General features: G+C 28.0%; 1 protein-coding gene and 1 long non-coding RNA gene across 13 annotated transcripts in view; one reads left to right on the top strand and one right to left on the bottom strand.

Annotated features, from left to right (window-relative positions):
• Nucleotides 1-15,481, bottom strand: part of LOC111423918 (protein anoxia up-regulated-like) — a 42,169-nt gene that overhangs the window by 11,439 nt on the left and 15,249 nt on the right. For 6 of the 12 annotated variants that reach the window (XM_023057303.2, XM_023057306.2, XM_023057313.2 and 3 more), the window contains exons 4-8: nt 12,261-12,362; nt 11,919-12,032; nt 11,691-11,810; nt 8,685-8,797; nt 404-531 (exon numbers count right to left, since the gene is read on the bottom strand). In XM_023057303.2, the coding sequence (XP_022913071.1) occupies nt 404-531; nt 8,685-8,797; nt 11,691-11,810; nt 11,919-12,032; nt 12,261-12,362 (577 nt within the window). Of the gene's footprint in view, nt 1-403; nt 532-8,684; nt 8,798-11,342; nt 11,430-11,690; nt 11,811-11,918; nt 12,033-12,260; nt 12,363-15,481 lie in introns of all 12 variants that reach the window. The other 6 variants (XM_023057307.2, XM_023057308.2, XM_023057309.2 and 3 more) reach the window with 3 other exon arrangements.
• On the top strand, nt 7,634-7,949 carry LOC111423923 (uncharacterized). Its single transcript, XR_002707550.2, has 2 exons — nt 7,634-7,723; nt 7,786-7,949. It is a non-coding gene; the product is annotated as an uncharacterized lncRNA (long non-coding RNA).

The raw sequence follows: 15,481 nt of genomic DNA, 5'->3' as shown, positions 1-15,481 counted from the left end.
TTATCTGAAAACTATTTTTTCTATCATTATTTATGAAGATTAAACGGAAAAGTTGGCGGACATCAGCATATTTCCAAGAAGCCAAAGGATGGATGGTCAAAATTAGTTATTATTACAAAACGGTCGCGTTAAAATAGAAGATAACGAAAAAGAAGAAGAGAGAAAAAAGGAAACTTGGAGTAAACGAGCCGCCATGCGTTGAAAGTTGGCCAATTTTGGGAAAACTTTTCAGGTTCCCGACTGATTTCATAACGACCACCGGTCTATTTTTCCTTTTTTTTCCCTTCTTTCACAACGTAAACGAATTCCAAGACTTAGCATTTATTTTTTTCTTGGCAATTTAAAAAGTTTTGAAAAGAAAAAATTTTTTATGGTGGTAAATATGTAGCAAAAGTTTACTTACCAAAATATTTTCTCACCGGTTCGCTGTAATACGTAGTGTACGCTACAACTCTTGGATCTTTTGGAGATGACATCATCATTTTATATATGTAACTGTCGGAATATGTTTTTACTGGAAACTCATCGTACCTAAAAAAAAGAAAGAATTTTCGGTTCATGATTGATTAAAGTTATTTTATTATAATTCCCAATAAATTCAATATCTAATCAGTGTTATGTTTTTCTTAAACCTTTAACAACAAAATAATCGTTTGCATTGGTTTTAAACAGTAATTCTTAAACAGTTCGGCACAGTGGGTCTGAAAGTTGCAGATTTGTGGTAGTTATGGTTTATAACTACAAATGCTGAATAGTTGGAAAGAAATTGATTATGGGTTAAGCCTTTGTGATGTGTTATGAACAACCCATGTTGTTAAATGTAACTAATATGAAATTATTCGAACTTTAAATCTTCTACGCTGGTAATAATAAAATTATAGTTGGGTTATAACAGTTTTCGAATAATATTATATTGGTTCATTACAAATAATTTTCATCTACCACATTTTCTCATAGCATTCTTGGTTCTCTAACTGTACTGAATATTTTTATAAAAAAAAACGTCAATTTAGGGATTTCGGTATTTTCTAATTTATAAAGAAAATTCGCAAAATTTGATAACCCCGTTTATGCATAAAGTCTTTATAACGTACTATTAACAATATTTATTAACATTATTCGCTTTCAGGTTTTCAATTTTTGAGATAAAAACCATTTTCTTGTCAAATTTGTCAAATTTGTAATACTTAGGATTTTAAATCCGCTATATTGGTATTAATCATAGTTGGGTTATAAGTGCTTTTGAATATTATTAGGTTGGTTTATTACAAACAATTTTCACCCATAACATTTTTTAATAGCATTTCTAGTTTCCAAGTTACAATAAATATTTGTAACCAAAACCGTCAATTTCGAGAATTGTGGATTTTACGGTTTATAACTATAATTACCTGATAGTTGGAAAAAATACTTTGATGATTATGTCTTTCTGATGTATTACGCACAATTTTAACAATATCATACTCATTCACAACTTGTAATTTTTGAGATAAAACCATGTTATTGTTAAATCTGTCAAATTTGAAAAGTTTCAGACTTTTAATCCGCTAAGTTTGCAATAATCATAGTTGAGTTATAAGTGCTGATAATATTTTAATGGTTAATTATAAATAATTCGCGTCAATAACATTTTCTCCTAGTATTTGTAGTGTTCGAGCAAAAATGAATATATAAAGCAAAACGCTGATTTGCAGATTTCTGGTATTTATGGTTTATAACTAAAAATGCTGAATAGTTGGAAAGAAATCGATCATGGGTAAAGTCTTTGTGATGTGTTATGAACAATTTTTAATAACATTATCCTCATCTACAATTTTTACAAACCCAAAGAAAACCCATGTTGTTGTTAAATGTAACTAATTTGATATTATTCGAACTTTAAATCTTCTACGCTGGTAATAATAAAATTATAGTTGGGTTATAACTGTTTGCGAATAATATTAAGTTGGTTCATTACAAATCATTTTCATCTACAACATTTTCTCATAGCATTCTTGGTTCTCTAACTGTATTGAATATTTTTATAAAAAAAAACGCCAAAATTTAGGGATTCCGGTATTTTCTAATTTATAAAGAAAATTCGCAAAATTTGATAACCTCGTTTATGCATAAAGTCTTTATAACGTACTATTAACAATATTTATTAACATTATTCGCGTTCAGCTTTTTAATTTTTGAGATAAAAACCATTTTCTTGTAAAATTTGTCAAATTTATAATACTTAGGGTTTTAAATCCGCTATATTGGTATTAATCATAGTTAACTTATAAGTGCTTTTGAATATCATTAGGTTGGTTTATTACAAACAATTTTGATCCATAACATTTTTTAATAGCATTTCTAGTTTCCAAGTTACAATAAATATTTGTAACCAAAACCGTCAATTTCGCGAATTGTGAATTTTACGGTTTATAATTGTAATTACCTAATAGTTGGAGAAAAATAGTTTGTAAATTATGTCTTTGTGACGTATTACGCACAATTTTAACAATATCATACTCATTCACAACTTGTAATTTTTGAGATAAAACCATGTTATTGTTAAATCTGTCAAATTTGAAAAGTTTCAGACTTTTAATCAGTTAAGTTTGCAATAATCATAGTTGAGTTATAAGTGCTGATAATCTTTTAATGGTTAATTATAAATAATTCGCGTCAATAACATTTTCTCCTAGTATTTGTAGTTTTCGAGCAAAAATGAATATATAAAGCAAAACGCTGATTTGCAGATTTCTGGTATTTATGGTTTATAACTAAAAATGCTAAATAGTTGGAAAGATATCGATCATGGGTAAAGTCTTTGTGATGTGTTATGAACAATTTTTAATAACATTACCCTCATCTACAATTTTTACAAACCCAAAGAAAACCCATGTTGTTGTTAAATGTAACTAATTTGAAATTATTCGAACTTTAAATCTTCTACGCTGGTAATAATAAAATTATAGTTGGGTTATAACTGTTTTTTCGAATAATATTATGTTGGTTCATTACAAATAATTTTCATCTGCAACATTTTCTCATAGCATTCTTGGTTCTCTAACTGTACTGAATATTTTTATAAAAAAAACGTCAATTTAGGGATTTCGGTATTTTCTAATTTATAAAGAAAATTCGCAAAATTTGATAACCCCATTTATGCATAAAGTCTTTATAACGTACTATTAACAATATTTATTAACATTATTCGCTTTCAGGTTTTTAATTTTTGAGATAAAAACCATTTTCTTGTCAAATTTGTCAAATTTGTAATACTTAGGATTTTAAATCCGCTATATTGGTATTAATCATAGTTGGGTTATAAGTGCTTTTGAATATTATTAGGTTGGTTTATTACAAACAATTTTCATCCATAACATTTTTTAATAGCATTTCTAGTTTCCAAGTTACAATAAATATTTGTAACCAAAACCGTCAATTTCGCGAATTGTGAATTTTACGTTTTATAACTGTAATTACCTAATAGTTGGAGAAAAATAGTTTGTAAATTATGTCTTTGTGATGTATTACGCACAATTTTAACAATAACATACTCATTCACAACTTGTAATTTTTGAGATAAAACCATGTTATTGTTAAATCTGTCAAATTTGAAAAGTTTCAGACTTTTAATCCGCTAAGTTTGCAATAATCATAGTTGAGTTATAAGTGCTGATAATATTTTAATGGTTAATTATAAATAATTCGCGTCAATAACATTTTCTCCTAGTATTTGTAGTCTTCGAGCAAAAATGAATATATAAAGCAAAACGCTGATTTGCAGATTTCTGGTATTTATGGTTTATAACTAAAAATGCTGAATAGTTGGAAAGAAATCGATCATGGGTAAAGTCTTTGTGATGTGTTATGAACAATTTTTAATAACATTATCCTCATCTACAATTTTTACAAACCCAAAGAAAACCCATATTGTTGTTAAATGTAACTAATTTGAAATTATTCGAGCTTTAAATCTTCTACGTTGGTTCATTACAAATCATTTTCATCTACAACATTTTCTCATAGCATTATTGGTTCTCTAACTGTACTGAATATTTTTATAAAAAAAACGTCAATTTAGGGATTTCGGTATTTTCGAATTTATAAACAAAATTCGCAAAATTTGATAACCCCGTTTATGCATAAAGTCTTTATAACGTACTAATAACAATATTTATTAACATTATTCGCTTTCAGCTTTCTAATTTTTGAGATAAAAACAATTTTCTTGTAAAATTTGTCAAATTTGTAATACTTAGGATTTTAAATCCGTTATATTGGTATTAATCATAGTTAGCTTATAAGTGCTTTTGAATATCATTAGGTTGGTTTATTACAAACAATTTTGATCCATAACATTTTTTAATAGCATTTCTAGTTCCCAAGTTACAATAAATATTTGTAAACAAAACCGTCAATTTCGAGAATTGCGGATTTTACGGTTTATAACTGTAATTACCTAATAGTTGGAGAAAAATAGTTTGTAAATTGTCTTTGTGATGTATTACACACAATTTTAACAATATCATACTCATTCACAACTTGTAATTTTTGAGATAAAACCATGTTATTGTTAAATGTGTCAAATTTGAAAAGTTTCAGACTTTTAATCCGCTAAGTTTGCAATAATCATAGTTGAGTTATAAGTGCTGATAATATTTTAATGGTTAATTATAAATAATTCGCGTCAATAACATTTTCTCCTAGTATTTGTAGTTTTCGAGCAAACATGAATATATAAAGCAAAACGCTGATTTGCAGATTTCTGGTATTTATGGTTTATAACTAAAAATGCTGAATAGTTGGAAAAAAATCGATCATGGGTAAAGTCTTTGTGATGTGTTATGAACAATTTTTAATAACATTATCCTCATCTACAATTTTTACAAAACCCAAAGAAAACCCATATTGTTGTTAAATGTAACGAATTTGAAATTATTCGAGCTTTAAATCTTCTACGCTGGTAATAATAAAATTATAGTTGGGTTATAATTGTTTGCGAATAATATTAAGTTGGTTCATTACAAATCATTTTCATCTACAACATTTTCTCATAGCATTATTGGTTCTCTAACTGTACCGAATATTTTTATAAAAAAAAACGTCAATTTAGGGATTTCGATATTTTCGAATTTATAAAGAAAATTCGCAAAATTTGATAACCCCGTTTATGCATAAAGTCTTTATAACGTACTATTAACAATATTTATTAACATTATTCGCGTTCAGCTTTTTAATTTTTGAGATAAAAACAATTTTCTTGTAAAATTTGTCAAATTTGTAATACTTAGGATTTTAAATCCGTTATATTGGTGTTAATCATAGTTAGCTTATAAGTGCTTTTGAATATCATTAGGTTGGTTTATTACAAACAATTTTGATCCATAACATTTTTTAATAGCATTTCTAGTTCCCAAGTTACAATAAATATTTGTAAACAAAACCGTCAATTTCGAGAATTGCGGATTTTACGGTTTATAACTGTAATTACCTAATAGTTGGAGAAAAATAGTTTGTAAATTGTCTTTGTGATGTATTACGCACAATTTTAACAATATCATACTCATTCACAACTTGTAATTTTTGAGATAAAACCATGTTATTGTTAAATCTGTCAAATTTGAAAAGTTTCAGACTGTTAATCAGTTAAGTTGGCAATAATCATAGTTGAGTTATAAATGTTCGCGTATAACGTTTTAAAGTTTCATTATAACCAATTCTCATTAATAATATTTGGTTCTAGTATTTCTAGTTTTCGATTTATAATGAATATATTGCTGCAAAAATATCGACTTAGAGATGTACAGGGTGGTTCAAATTCGATGTCCGAATAGGCTAACTCGGAAACTATAAGAGTTAGAAAAAAAGTAGCTTACATGTCATGATCTCGTTTTTCGAGAAACTGCTAATGCCGAAAACCTCATAGCGCTATCGTCTTTTGTTTTTCCCCTAGAGGCCAAAATTGAAAATATCGTAAAACCAGCAAGTGCAATTATCTTGGTTATTATTATAGGTGGAGTATTATAACTAAGACATTATATGGACACTTTTTTATAGAGAATTGGATGACGTAGTCAAAAAAATTTTTTCGGTTTTAGATTTTGAGATATCATCACAATTTTCGTTTTTTTAAATGGAAACAACCACTGATTATTCGCTTATTAAATTCGTTATTTTTTTCTGATTACAAAAATATAGGGTTCCACAGGTCTATTTCTTATTGTTTTAGAATAAAGCCAAAAATAAACTTTTTTTTTAAATTTCCATCTAGTGTCATCGACGAAATTAAATTTACAGTTTCCTGTAAATTATGGTACTATAACTAAAAATTAAAAAAACAAATTTCTGATGTTTGAAACAAATAAATTTGTTGAACTATTTAATTTATATATGTTTTACACAAAAGTTGGAATAGATTGCATTAGTTCACATTTTTTATTAATATTTAATATTATTACAGGTTTTTAAAGTGACACTTTTTGAATACAAACAAATGTTGCTATGTTTATTTGAATTCAAAAGAAAAATATATGAGCGCCATCTATCAATAATTTATTAAGTCATTTAATAATAATATTAAATATTAATAAAAAATGTGAAATAATGCAATCTATTCCAACTTTTGTGTAAAATATATATAAATTAAATAGTTCAACAAATTTATTTGTTTCAAACATCAGAAATTTGTTTTTTTAATTTTTAGTTATAGTACCATAATTTACAGGAAACTGTAAATTTAATTTCGTCGATGACACTAGATGGAAATTTAAAAAAAAAGTTTATTTTTGGCTTTATTCTAAAACAATAAGAAATAGACCTGTGGAACCCTATATTTTTGTAATCAGAAAAAAATAACGAATTTAATAAGCGAATAATCAGTGGTTGTTTCCATTTAAAAAAACGAAAATTGTGATGATATCTCAAAATCTAAAACCGAAAAAATTTTTTTGACTACGTCATCCAATTCTCTATAAAAAAGTGTCCATATAATGTCTTAGTTATAATACTCCACCTATAATAATAACCAAGATAATTGCACTTGCTGGTTTTACGATATTTTCAATTTTGGCCTTTAGGGGAAAAACAAAAGACGATAGCGCTATGAGGTTTTCGGCATTAGCAGTTTCTCGAAAAACGAGATCATGACATGTAAGCTACTTTTTTTCTAACTCTTATAGTTTCCGAGTTAGCCTATTCGGACATCGAATTTGAACCACCCTGTACATTTCATACTTTAACACATTTTCAAAGAAAATCGTAATTCCAATTCGATCTTTAAGTAGTAAAAAAAGGTGTATTGTAAAAAAATACATTAAACAAAACACATATAAAAACTTGAATACAATAAACTTCAATATTTGCTTGAAACTATAAAAATAAAACCACATAAGATTGATAAAAAGATATATCACGACGTAAAAATAAAAATACTGGAGCGTCTGTAGCCGTGCGTACTTCCCCAGTATCCTCTTTAAGAGATTAAACGTCGGGGTTCCCCAAAGAAATTCCAACGATTTAGCAACCGTTATCTCTTCAGTCTCGTTACTATATAAAGCTTCGTAAAAGAAAATCATCAAACAGTCGCACTTTACTCGTTAATACAACTATTTCTTATCATTTCGTAGAATTTATTAATCTACGTCAAAACAAAATGAATTTCTACCGTGTTTTTATTCTCGTTTTGGTCATTTTCTGTTTATTGAGTGGTCAAACTGAAGCAAAATGGAAAGGATGGAGAAAAATTGTAAGTAAATTTAACTTCATTTTATTTAAAAATTTCTTTAATTAATTTATTTTTTTATGAAGGAAAAGAAAGTCAAAAAAGTTTTTAAACATACCAAAGAAGCTTTACCTGTTGTGCAAGGTGTTATTGGAGTCGCCCAAATCGTTGGTCGATAAAAATAAATCAACTTAACTCGAAAAACAAATTTATAAGACTTAAATTAATATATTTAGTATTAAGAAAATGACCTCGTAAAGTATTCTTTATTTTATTGTACAAATTTTTAAGCAATAAATTGTTCAATCTACTTCATTCGTTCAGTTTTTCTTCTTTTTTGTTTGCTGAGAAAACATTCCGCTTAATTTCCCCCTTAAAGGAGGGTGAATTTTCAAGACGTTTGGTAATCGATTTCCAACTTGAACGTGTCTGAAGTGCTCGAAAATTTAAAGTTAATAATCTGTCTAAAATACATTGACGCATCAAAATTTGTTTTCAAACTGATACGAATTCGAATTATCTTTCATGTCAATACAAAGGGTACCGAACCGTAAACCAAATCACTAACTACTAGTTGATGGATTATATGCTTCCAATACGAATTTCCGTTACTATTACACATTTCCGGATTGTATACTGCCTATTAGAGTCCTGTTTAACGTTAGAGGAGGTACAAAGGGTTAAGCGTACTAAGGATTAGAAGCGGGAGAGTTACATGATAAATTGGAAGTGCTGGAAAAGATAAATCTTCATGCTTAATGCAATTTTTTCCACGATTAAGGTTAATCTCGGAAATAATTGCTCACAGAACACTTTTTCTCTTCCAGTAAAAGAGAAATCAAACTAAAATTATTCACTTTTCAAATGTAAAGCTTTAATTTAGTGTTTTAAATTAGATTAAACTTAAAAAAAGCTTTACCTTACAAAGTTGGGATAAATGTTATTATTAATTAAATATCACTTTTAAATAATTAAATTAACTTACCTGGTAACATATGGCAGTGCTAGCGGTTTGGAAACACGAGGGACCGGAGCATGAATTCTCCTCAAAAGAGACGCCGTCTCAGCTCTGATCAACCTCTTTTCGTCGTCGAAGATCTAAAAATGTATGAAAACGTGAGAAATTCGTCATTTGGGGCGCCCTGTGACCCACTCAGGTGCGAGTAAAAATGAACAATCTCGCTAATATAACGACCAGTAACATGATTTTTCTTGGAAATCCAAAATTTCCATTATCTACTCGTTTTCATTGTTTCGATTTGTTTTAAATTTTAGTTTCATGTTAGTTTATGATTACAATTTTTCTTTTGCTGAATTTTTTTTGCGATTGATTATTATTAAAAGCTTTTTTTTTTAAGTAAGTAGACATTGCAAAGCGTATAACGTAAAAAACAACAAAAATTCAAAAATTGATTTCATTAAATTTGGTTTAACAAAAATCTTTTTATAAAAAGTTTTTTAACGTCTTCAAAATTGTTTCAAAAATTGATTTAAAAAAACAAAGACACCAAAAAAGATTTACTTATAAGTAAATTGAAAGAAATAATTCATAATTAGACATTTTAAATGGTACACTGAAATATCAAATTTTAGAGATTAAAGAATTACAATATTTTGCTTTCTATATTGAAAATGGATCGGAAGAAATTGATCATAGATTATGTTTTTTGGTTTAAAACTTTTTAAAGCTTTTAAATTTTTTTGGTTCCATTTGTAAGCTAACCTAAGATATTATATTTTTATATTATTATATTTTTTATCAACTACCTGTATTGCAGTTGTGCAAGGTTGCAATCAAAATATCATAACTCCAAAATTTTAAGATTCAAAGAAATGATCTTCAATACATTAAATCCTAAATAAATATACTTTAAATTGCGTTTTATTTCATGATGATATCTCCATTCGTTCCTCAGATACGATTTTTTTAAATTTGTAATAATCAAATGTGCAGAGTTGGATTTAAAAAATCATAACAACGACGTTTATGGAAAGTAAGAAATTATTTATGGCACATTATATCTTCATTAAATTTCTTTTAAAATGTTTTTTATTTCATGATTGTATCTCCATTCGTTCCTGAGATATCATTTTTTTAAATTTATATTTCATATCTATAACAATGAAACATGCAGCGTTAGATTTAAAAAATCATATCAACGACGTTTATGGAATATAAGAAATTATTTATGGCACATTAACTCTTCATCATATTTGCTTTAAAATGTTCTTGATTGTATGATGATATCTCCACTCGTTCTTGAGATACAATTTTTTTTAAATTTAACACAATCAAACATGCAGAGTTGGATTTAAAAAATCATAACAAAGAAATTTATGGAAAATAAGAAATTATTTATGACACCTTAAATCTTCATCAAATTTGCTTTAAAACGTTTTTTATTTCATGGTGATATCTCCATTCGTTCTTCAGATACGATTTTCTTAAAATTTATAATAATCAAATATGCAGAGTTAGATATAAAAAATCATAACAATGATGGTTATGGAAAATAAGAAATTATTTATGGCACATTAAATCTTCATCAAATTTGCTTTAAAATGTTTTTTATTTCATGATGATATCTCCATTCGTTCTTGAGATACGATTTTTTTAAAATTTATATTTCATATCTATAACAATCAAACATGCAGAGTTGAATTTAAAAAATCATAAGAACGATGTTTATGAAATCTAAGAAATTATTTATGGCACATTAAATCTTCATCAAATTTGCTTTAAAACGTTTTTTATTTCATGGTGATATCTCCATTCCTTCTTCAGATACGATTTTCTTAAAATTTATAATAATCAAATATGCAGAGTTAGATATAAAAAATCATAACAATCATGTTTATGGAAAATAAGAAATTATTTATGGCACATTAAATCTTCATTAAATTTGCTTTAAAATGTTTTTTATTTCATGATGATATCTCCATTCGTTCTTGAGATACGATTTTTTAAAAATTTATATTTCATATCTATAACAATCAAACATGCAGAGTTGAATTTAAAAAATCATAAGAACGATATTTATGAAATCTAAGAAATTATTTATGGCACATTAAATCTTCGACAAATTTGCTTTAAAACGTTTTTTATTTCATGGTGATATCTCCATTCTTTCTTCAGATACGATTTTCTTAAAATTTATAATAATCAAATATGCAGTGTTCGTTAGATTTAAAAAATCATAACAACGATGTTTATGGAAAATAAGAAATTATTTATAGCATATGAAATCTTCATTAAATTTGCTTTAAAATGTTTTTTATTTCATGATGATATCTTCATTCGTTCCTGAGATACGATTTTTTTTAATTTATAACAGTCAAACATGCAAAGTTGGATTTAAAAAATCATAACAATGACGTTTATGGACAAAAAAGAAATTGTTTATGCCACATTAAATCTTCATTAAATTTACTTTAAAATGTTCCTTATTTCGTGATTTTAATTAGCAAATTATAACAGACTAACAATTTTATAAATATCATATTTCTAACAAAAAGTATCAAAAGCTTATCTCTTAAAGAAAATTGTTTTCATGAAACATTTCTATCTCAATTGGTGTCTTTGCCAAAATAGATTTTTAATTAAATTTGTATTATTACAGTGTTTTTAAATTTTAGTACTCACACGAGCATGTCTCGGTTCTCTTAGAGGAGGACCAGTTTTATAAATATAAGTGACGTCTAGCTCTGGATGTCTAACGAAAGCTACGTTCTGTAAACAAATTCTTTTTTCTTATTTTCCTTTTAAATCTGCTTAAGCCAATTTAGCCTCTTATTTGTTTTACCGCATAGGAAACATATATTTTTAAAGGTACCTTTTAAAATGTCTTTAGAAGTATTTTCTTGTAAAAATATGATACGTTATGTAAAAAGTGTCTTTGCGCAAAACATTTTCTTATTGGTGGATTAAGAACATTTAAACAGGCGATGATAATAGTTTTTTTGTGATTAATTTTTTATAATAAATACTTACAGATGAGAAAAATCTCGAATATCTAGGAAGATAGGTTGGATAAAGATATTTATAATAATAATAATAGAAGTAAGGATAGAGCGATGAGTCAATTGCATTTGGACGATCTAATAAGTATCTCTGAAATGAGACAAATTCTTTTTTGTAATTTCTCCTTTTAATATTTCTTTAATTTTTTTCTTAATTTAATTAATTTGATTTTCTCATTTTATCCTCCATAATACTTACTAGAGAATACAAAGATGAATAACGAGGTCGTGAAATAGGATAGTAATTGTAGTAATAATAATATGGATTATTGTAAATAGTATCGTAATAGTATGGACGTCTAACCAAATATCTCTGTAAAAAATTCTACTTTACCCCTCAAATTCAAATTTTTCAAAATCTATTTTTTTTCTAATACAAGCAAGGTTTTTATGTATTTTTAAAAAGAATACGAAAAAAACCTTTAAAAATACACGTTTCCTTGCATAGACAACGCACAAAAAATTTTCTTTAAATTTAATATTGATTTATTTTATACATTTTTGAACGTTGCCTTTTTTTTAATTTCCTCATTATACTTACATTGACGTAATACGTAGGATAATACGGACGATAGATAGTATAGTAGTAAGATGGGGTATATGAATATGTATACGGATATCTGATATAACTATACGGATACCTCTGCAAATAAAGATTTATCTTTTAAGAAATCTAAAAATCCAAAAATTTCTACTATCTAAATGAAAATTGATTGAATTTTCGAGCTAAAAAGCTACATTGTTATTGATCGAATGAAAAAATCTATTAAAAAATTCTATGAATTTTATGGAAATCGACAAAAAAAAGCATTTGGTCACGATGTTTATTAAATACGTATTCATTTCAAGGTACAGTAAAATCTCGATATAACTCGAGTATCCGTTATAACCAAAAATTCGTTATATGAACAATTTTTAATTTGCACTTTAAACTGTTTTAATGTACACAAACAGCTATTCGCACCGTTGCGTTCTGTATTAGTTAGTTCTACTAACTAAATAAAAATATACAACAATCTAACGCTGAATAACAACTAAAACTAGAACTAACGCTACACCTAGAACTAGAAACTAGAGACATTGCCAAAACTTTCATAAATTCATGTTTGTCGATTTGTCCTATAGTTTTACATCAATTATAAAAACGTTTACCGCAGAGATATCTAGAATTTTATACAAATAAGCCATCGGGTATCTCTGGGTTTGTTGCAATGTGCTGTGTATAGAACATTTCTCAGCAAGAGCGATTGACGAAACTAGAATCTAGAAGACTGCTGCTTGGAGATAACTATATTTTGCTCTCAGAAGATTAGGAACTGCTTGACATTAATTGCAGAAACTGGATATCGCTGACAGAAGGCTAAATTCTGCTAACAGCGAACTAAATGCAGTTAATAGAAGACTACATAGCGTTTGCAGAAGATTACTTACTGCTTGCATAATATAAAATATTGCTGGTAGAAGACTAGATACACTGTTAGCAGAAGACATAAATCAGTTTGCAGATAATACATTTTAGAAGTATTTTAGAACTAATAGAAGACTAAAATTAATTGCAAAAATTGGATAACACTTAATACTGCTGAGAGATAACTAGATACTGCTAATAGAAGACTATGTAGCGTTTGCAGAAGACTATTAACTACTTCCAAAACCCTAAATATTGCTGAAAAAAGATTAGATAATATATCATGAACTAGAATACTGGAACTATTAGGAACTGGTCTTTGTTTAGGAAAGTCCATTATAGCGCAGAAGAGAGAATGCATAACCTTGAGCTACTCTTGCTCTCATGATTTTCATTGTGGACCAGCGATATGCAGAACACGTGCAGACTCTGTTATTTTTCCTGAGAGTACCAACATGGGTTAGTTTCCTATTACGTAGGTCATCAATTAACTGCATTAATGAAAACCAGTTATATTTATATATGTATACAGTATATAAAGGCTGTTTTATTAATAATGGGAAATATTTTAACTGGAGATACTACGTGTCAAATAATGACCATTGACCAAAAATAGCCTTATTCAAAATCGCACTGTTTTCGAGTTGAAGGTCTTCAAAGTCCCAGAAAAAAATAGTTTTTTCCATCTTTAAACAATTAAAAAATTCAGGAATTCTAAGCGGCCACGAAAATTCACTACCCCTGCCAATCCAACGATGGGAAAATTGCTAATCTAGATAGTTTCGTACGATCAGAGGATAATGCATCTTGCATGAACCACATATCTCTACTTTGGTTAAGTGGAAGTTCTTCTACCTCGTTGAAAAGTGAAGTTTGCAGAAACTCCAAATACGAGTTACCATTCATATTTGCTGGCAATTCATAAGGACCCAACAGACTATCTCCAAAAATAAGAAGCATGTAATAATACTAAATCGCCATGCCAAATTTTATTTTCATCGTACAAGTAGATTAGCTTAAAGATGGAACAAACGCTTTTTTTTTCTGGAACTTTGAAGACCTTCATCTTGAAAACGGCGCGATTTTGAATAAGGTTATTTTTGGTCAATGGTTATTATTTGACACGTTAAACACAAGTTAAAATATTTCCGATTATTAATGAAATAGCCTGTATATAGTTATATTAGTTATCTGCAGTTATATTTCTATTTGCTCCAACAATTGGGTCCCTAAACGCAAGAAGCATATCATCAATGCACACGTTCACACCAACTTTATAACTTTTTTGACAATTTTCAAAGAATTTATTAAAAATGTGACTGATAACAGCGGCGTAATCAGATCTAGATCGGTGGATTCTGTCTTCTGGTTTGTCATAAATTGGCCAATAATACAGAAAATCTTGCTTTACTCATAACTGTGAGGACATTCCATATCTTTTCGGGTGAAGGAGGTGTGTTTGGGAGTGCTGATGTTTTTGGGTAACAGAGATTCCTTTTTCCATTGAAACCTATTTCGCCCATAGAAGCATTCTTCGTGGTTCTCGACTACGTCTTTAGACATAGAATATTTCAATTTGAATCATAGTCACTATTCATTATGTTTTTGTTACTATCACTTATATCACTAGCGCTTCTCTCATTACTCCACCGTTTCTTCAAATTTCGCGTTTAACACGTTTTTTGAATAAGCCTGCTTTATGAGCCATTATGACCGGGCAAATAGCTACATTCGAACTGATGGTGAGTCTTGCAGACTACAACTCACCTATATTCGACAATTTTGGGGATTTTAAAAGTCCTTCTGCCATAAATAATAAAAAAGAGGTATATTAAAGAATACCTTAGAAATACCAGAAATAAAATTTATGACGGGATATTACCGAAAATAGAACAGTCAGCGTCTATGAGACTCCAGGTCAGCCACCAAGGGTTAAGAGACGTACGGCTAAACCGAAATATTTCTAGTTCTAGGTTTAGTGTTGGTTCTAGTTTTAGTTCTATAAAATATCCAACAATCTAGCACCGAATAGAACAATTAAACTAGAACTGCAGTCCTTGATTTATACATCGTATAGACAACTCGGGGAATATCACGAGTTTATCTATGAACATGAAATAAAGCAAGTTAGGGAATAACCCGAGTTGGATTCTATGCTATGTTATATCGAGGTTTTACTGTATTTTCGTCGTAAAATTGGAACGTATGATTCACGTTTTGATTTTAAAATAGAGTTTTAAATGAGTCCGAATTTTCTTGGCAGTGCGTAGAATCTATAATTTTTCATTTCCCCAATAAAATTTAAATTGGGTAATCTCAAAGTTAAAAAAAACTTTTCTAGATGAAAATTTAGT

The sequence above is a fragment of the Onthophagus taurus genome, chromosome 7 (genome assembly GCF_036711975.1).
Source record: "Onthophagus taurus isolate NC chromosome 7, IU_Otau_3.0, whole genome shotgun sequence".
Lineage (NCBI taxonomy): Eukaryota > Metazoa > Arthropoda > Insecta > Coleoptera > Scarabaeidae > Onthophagus > Onthophagus taurus.
This window is presented reverse-complemented; position numbering and strand designations above follow the sequence as displayed.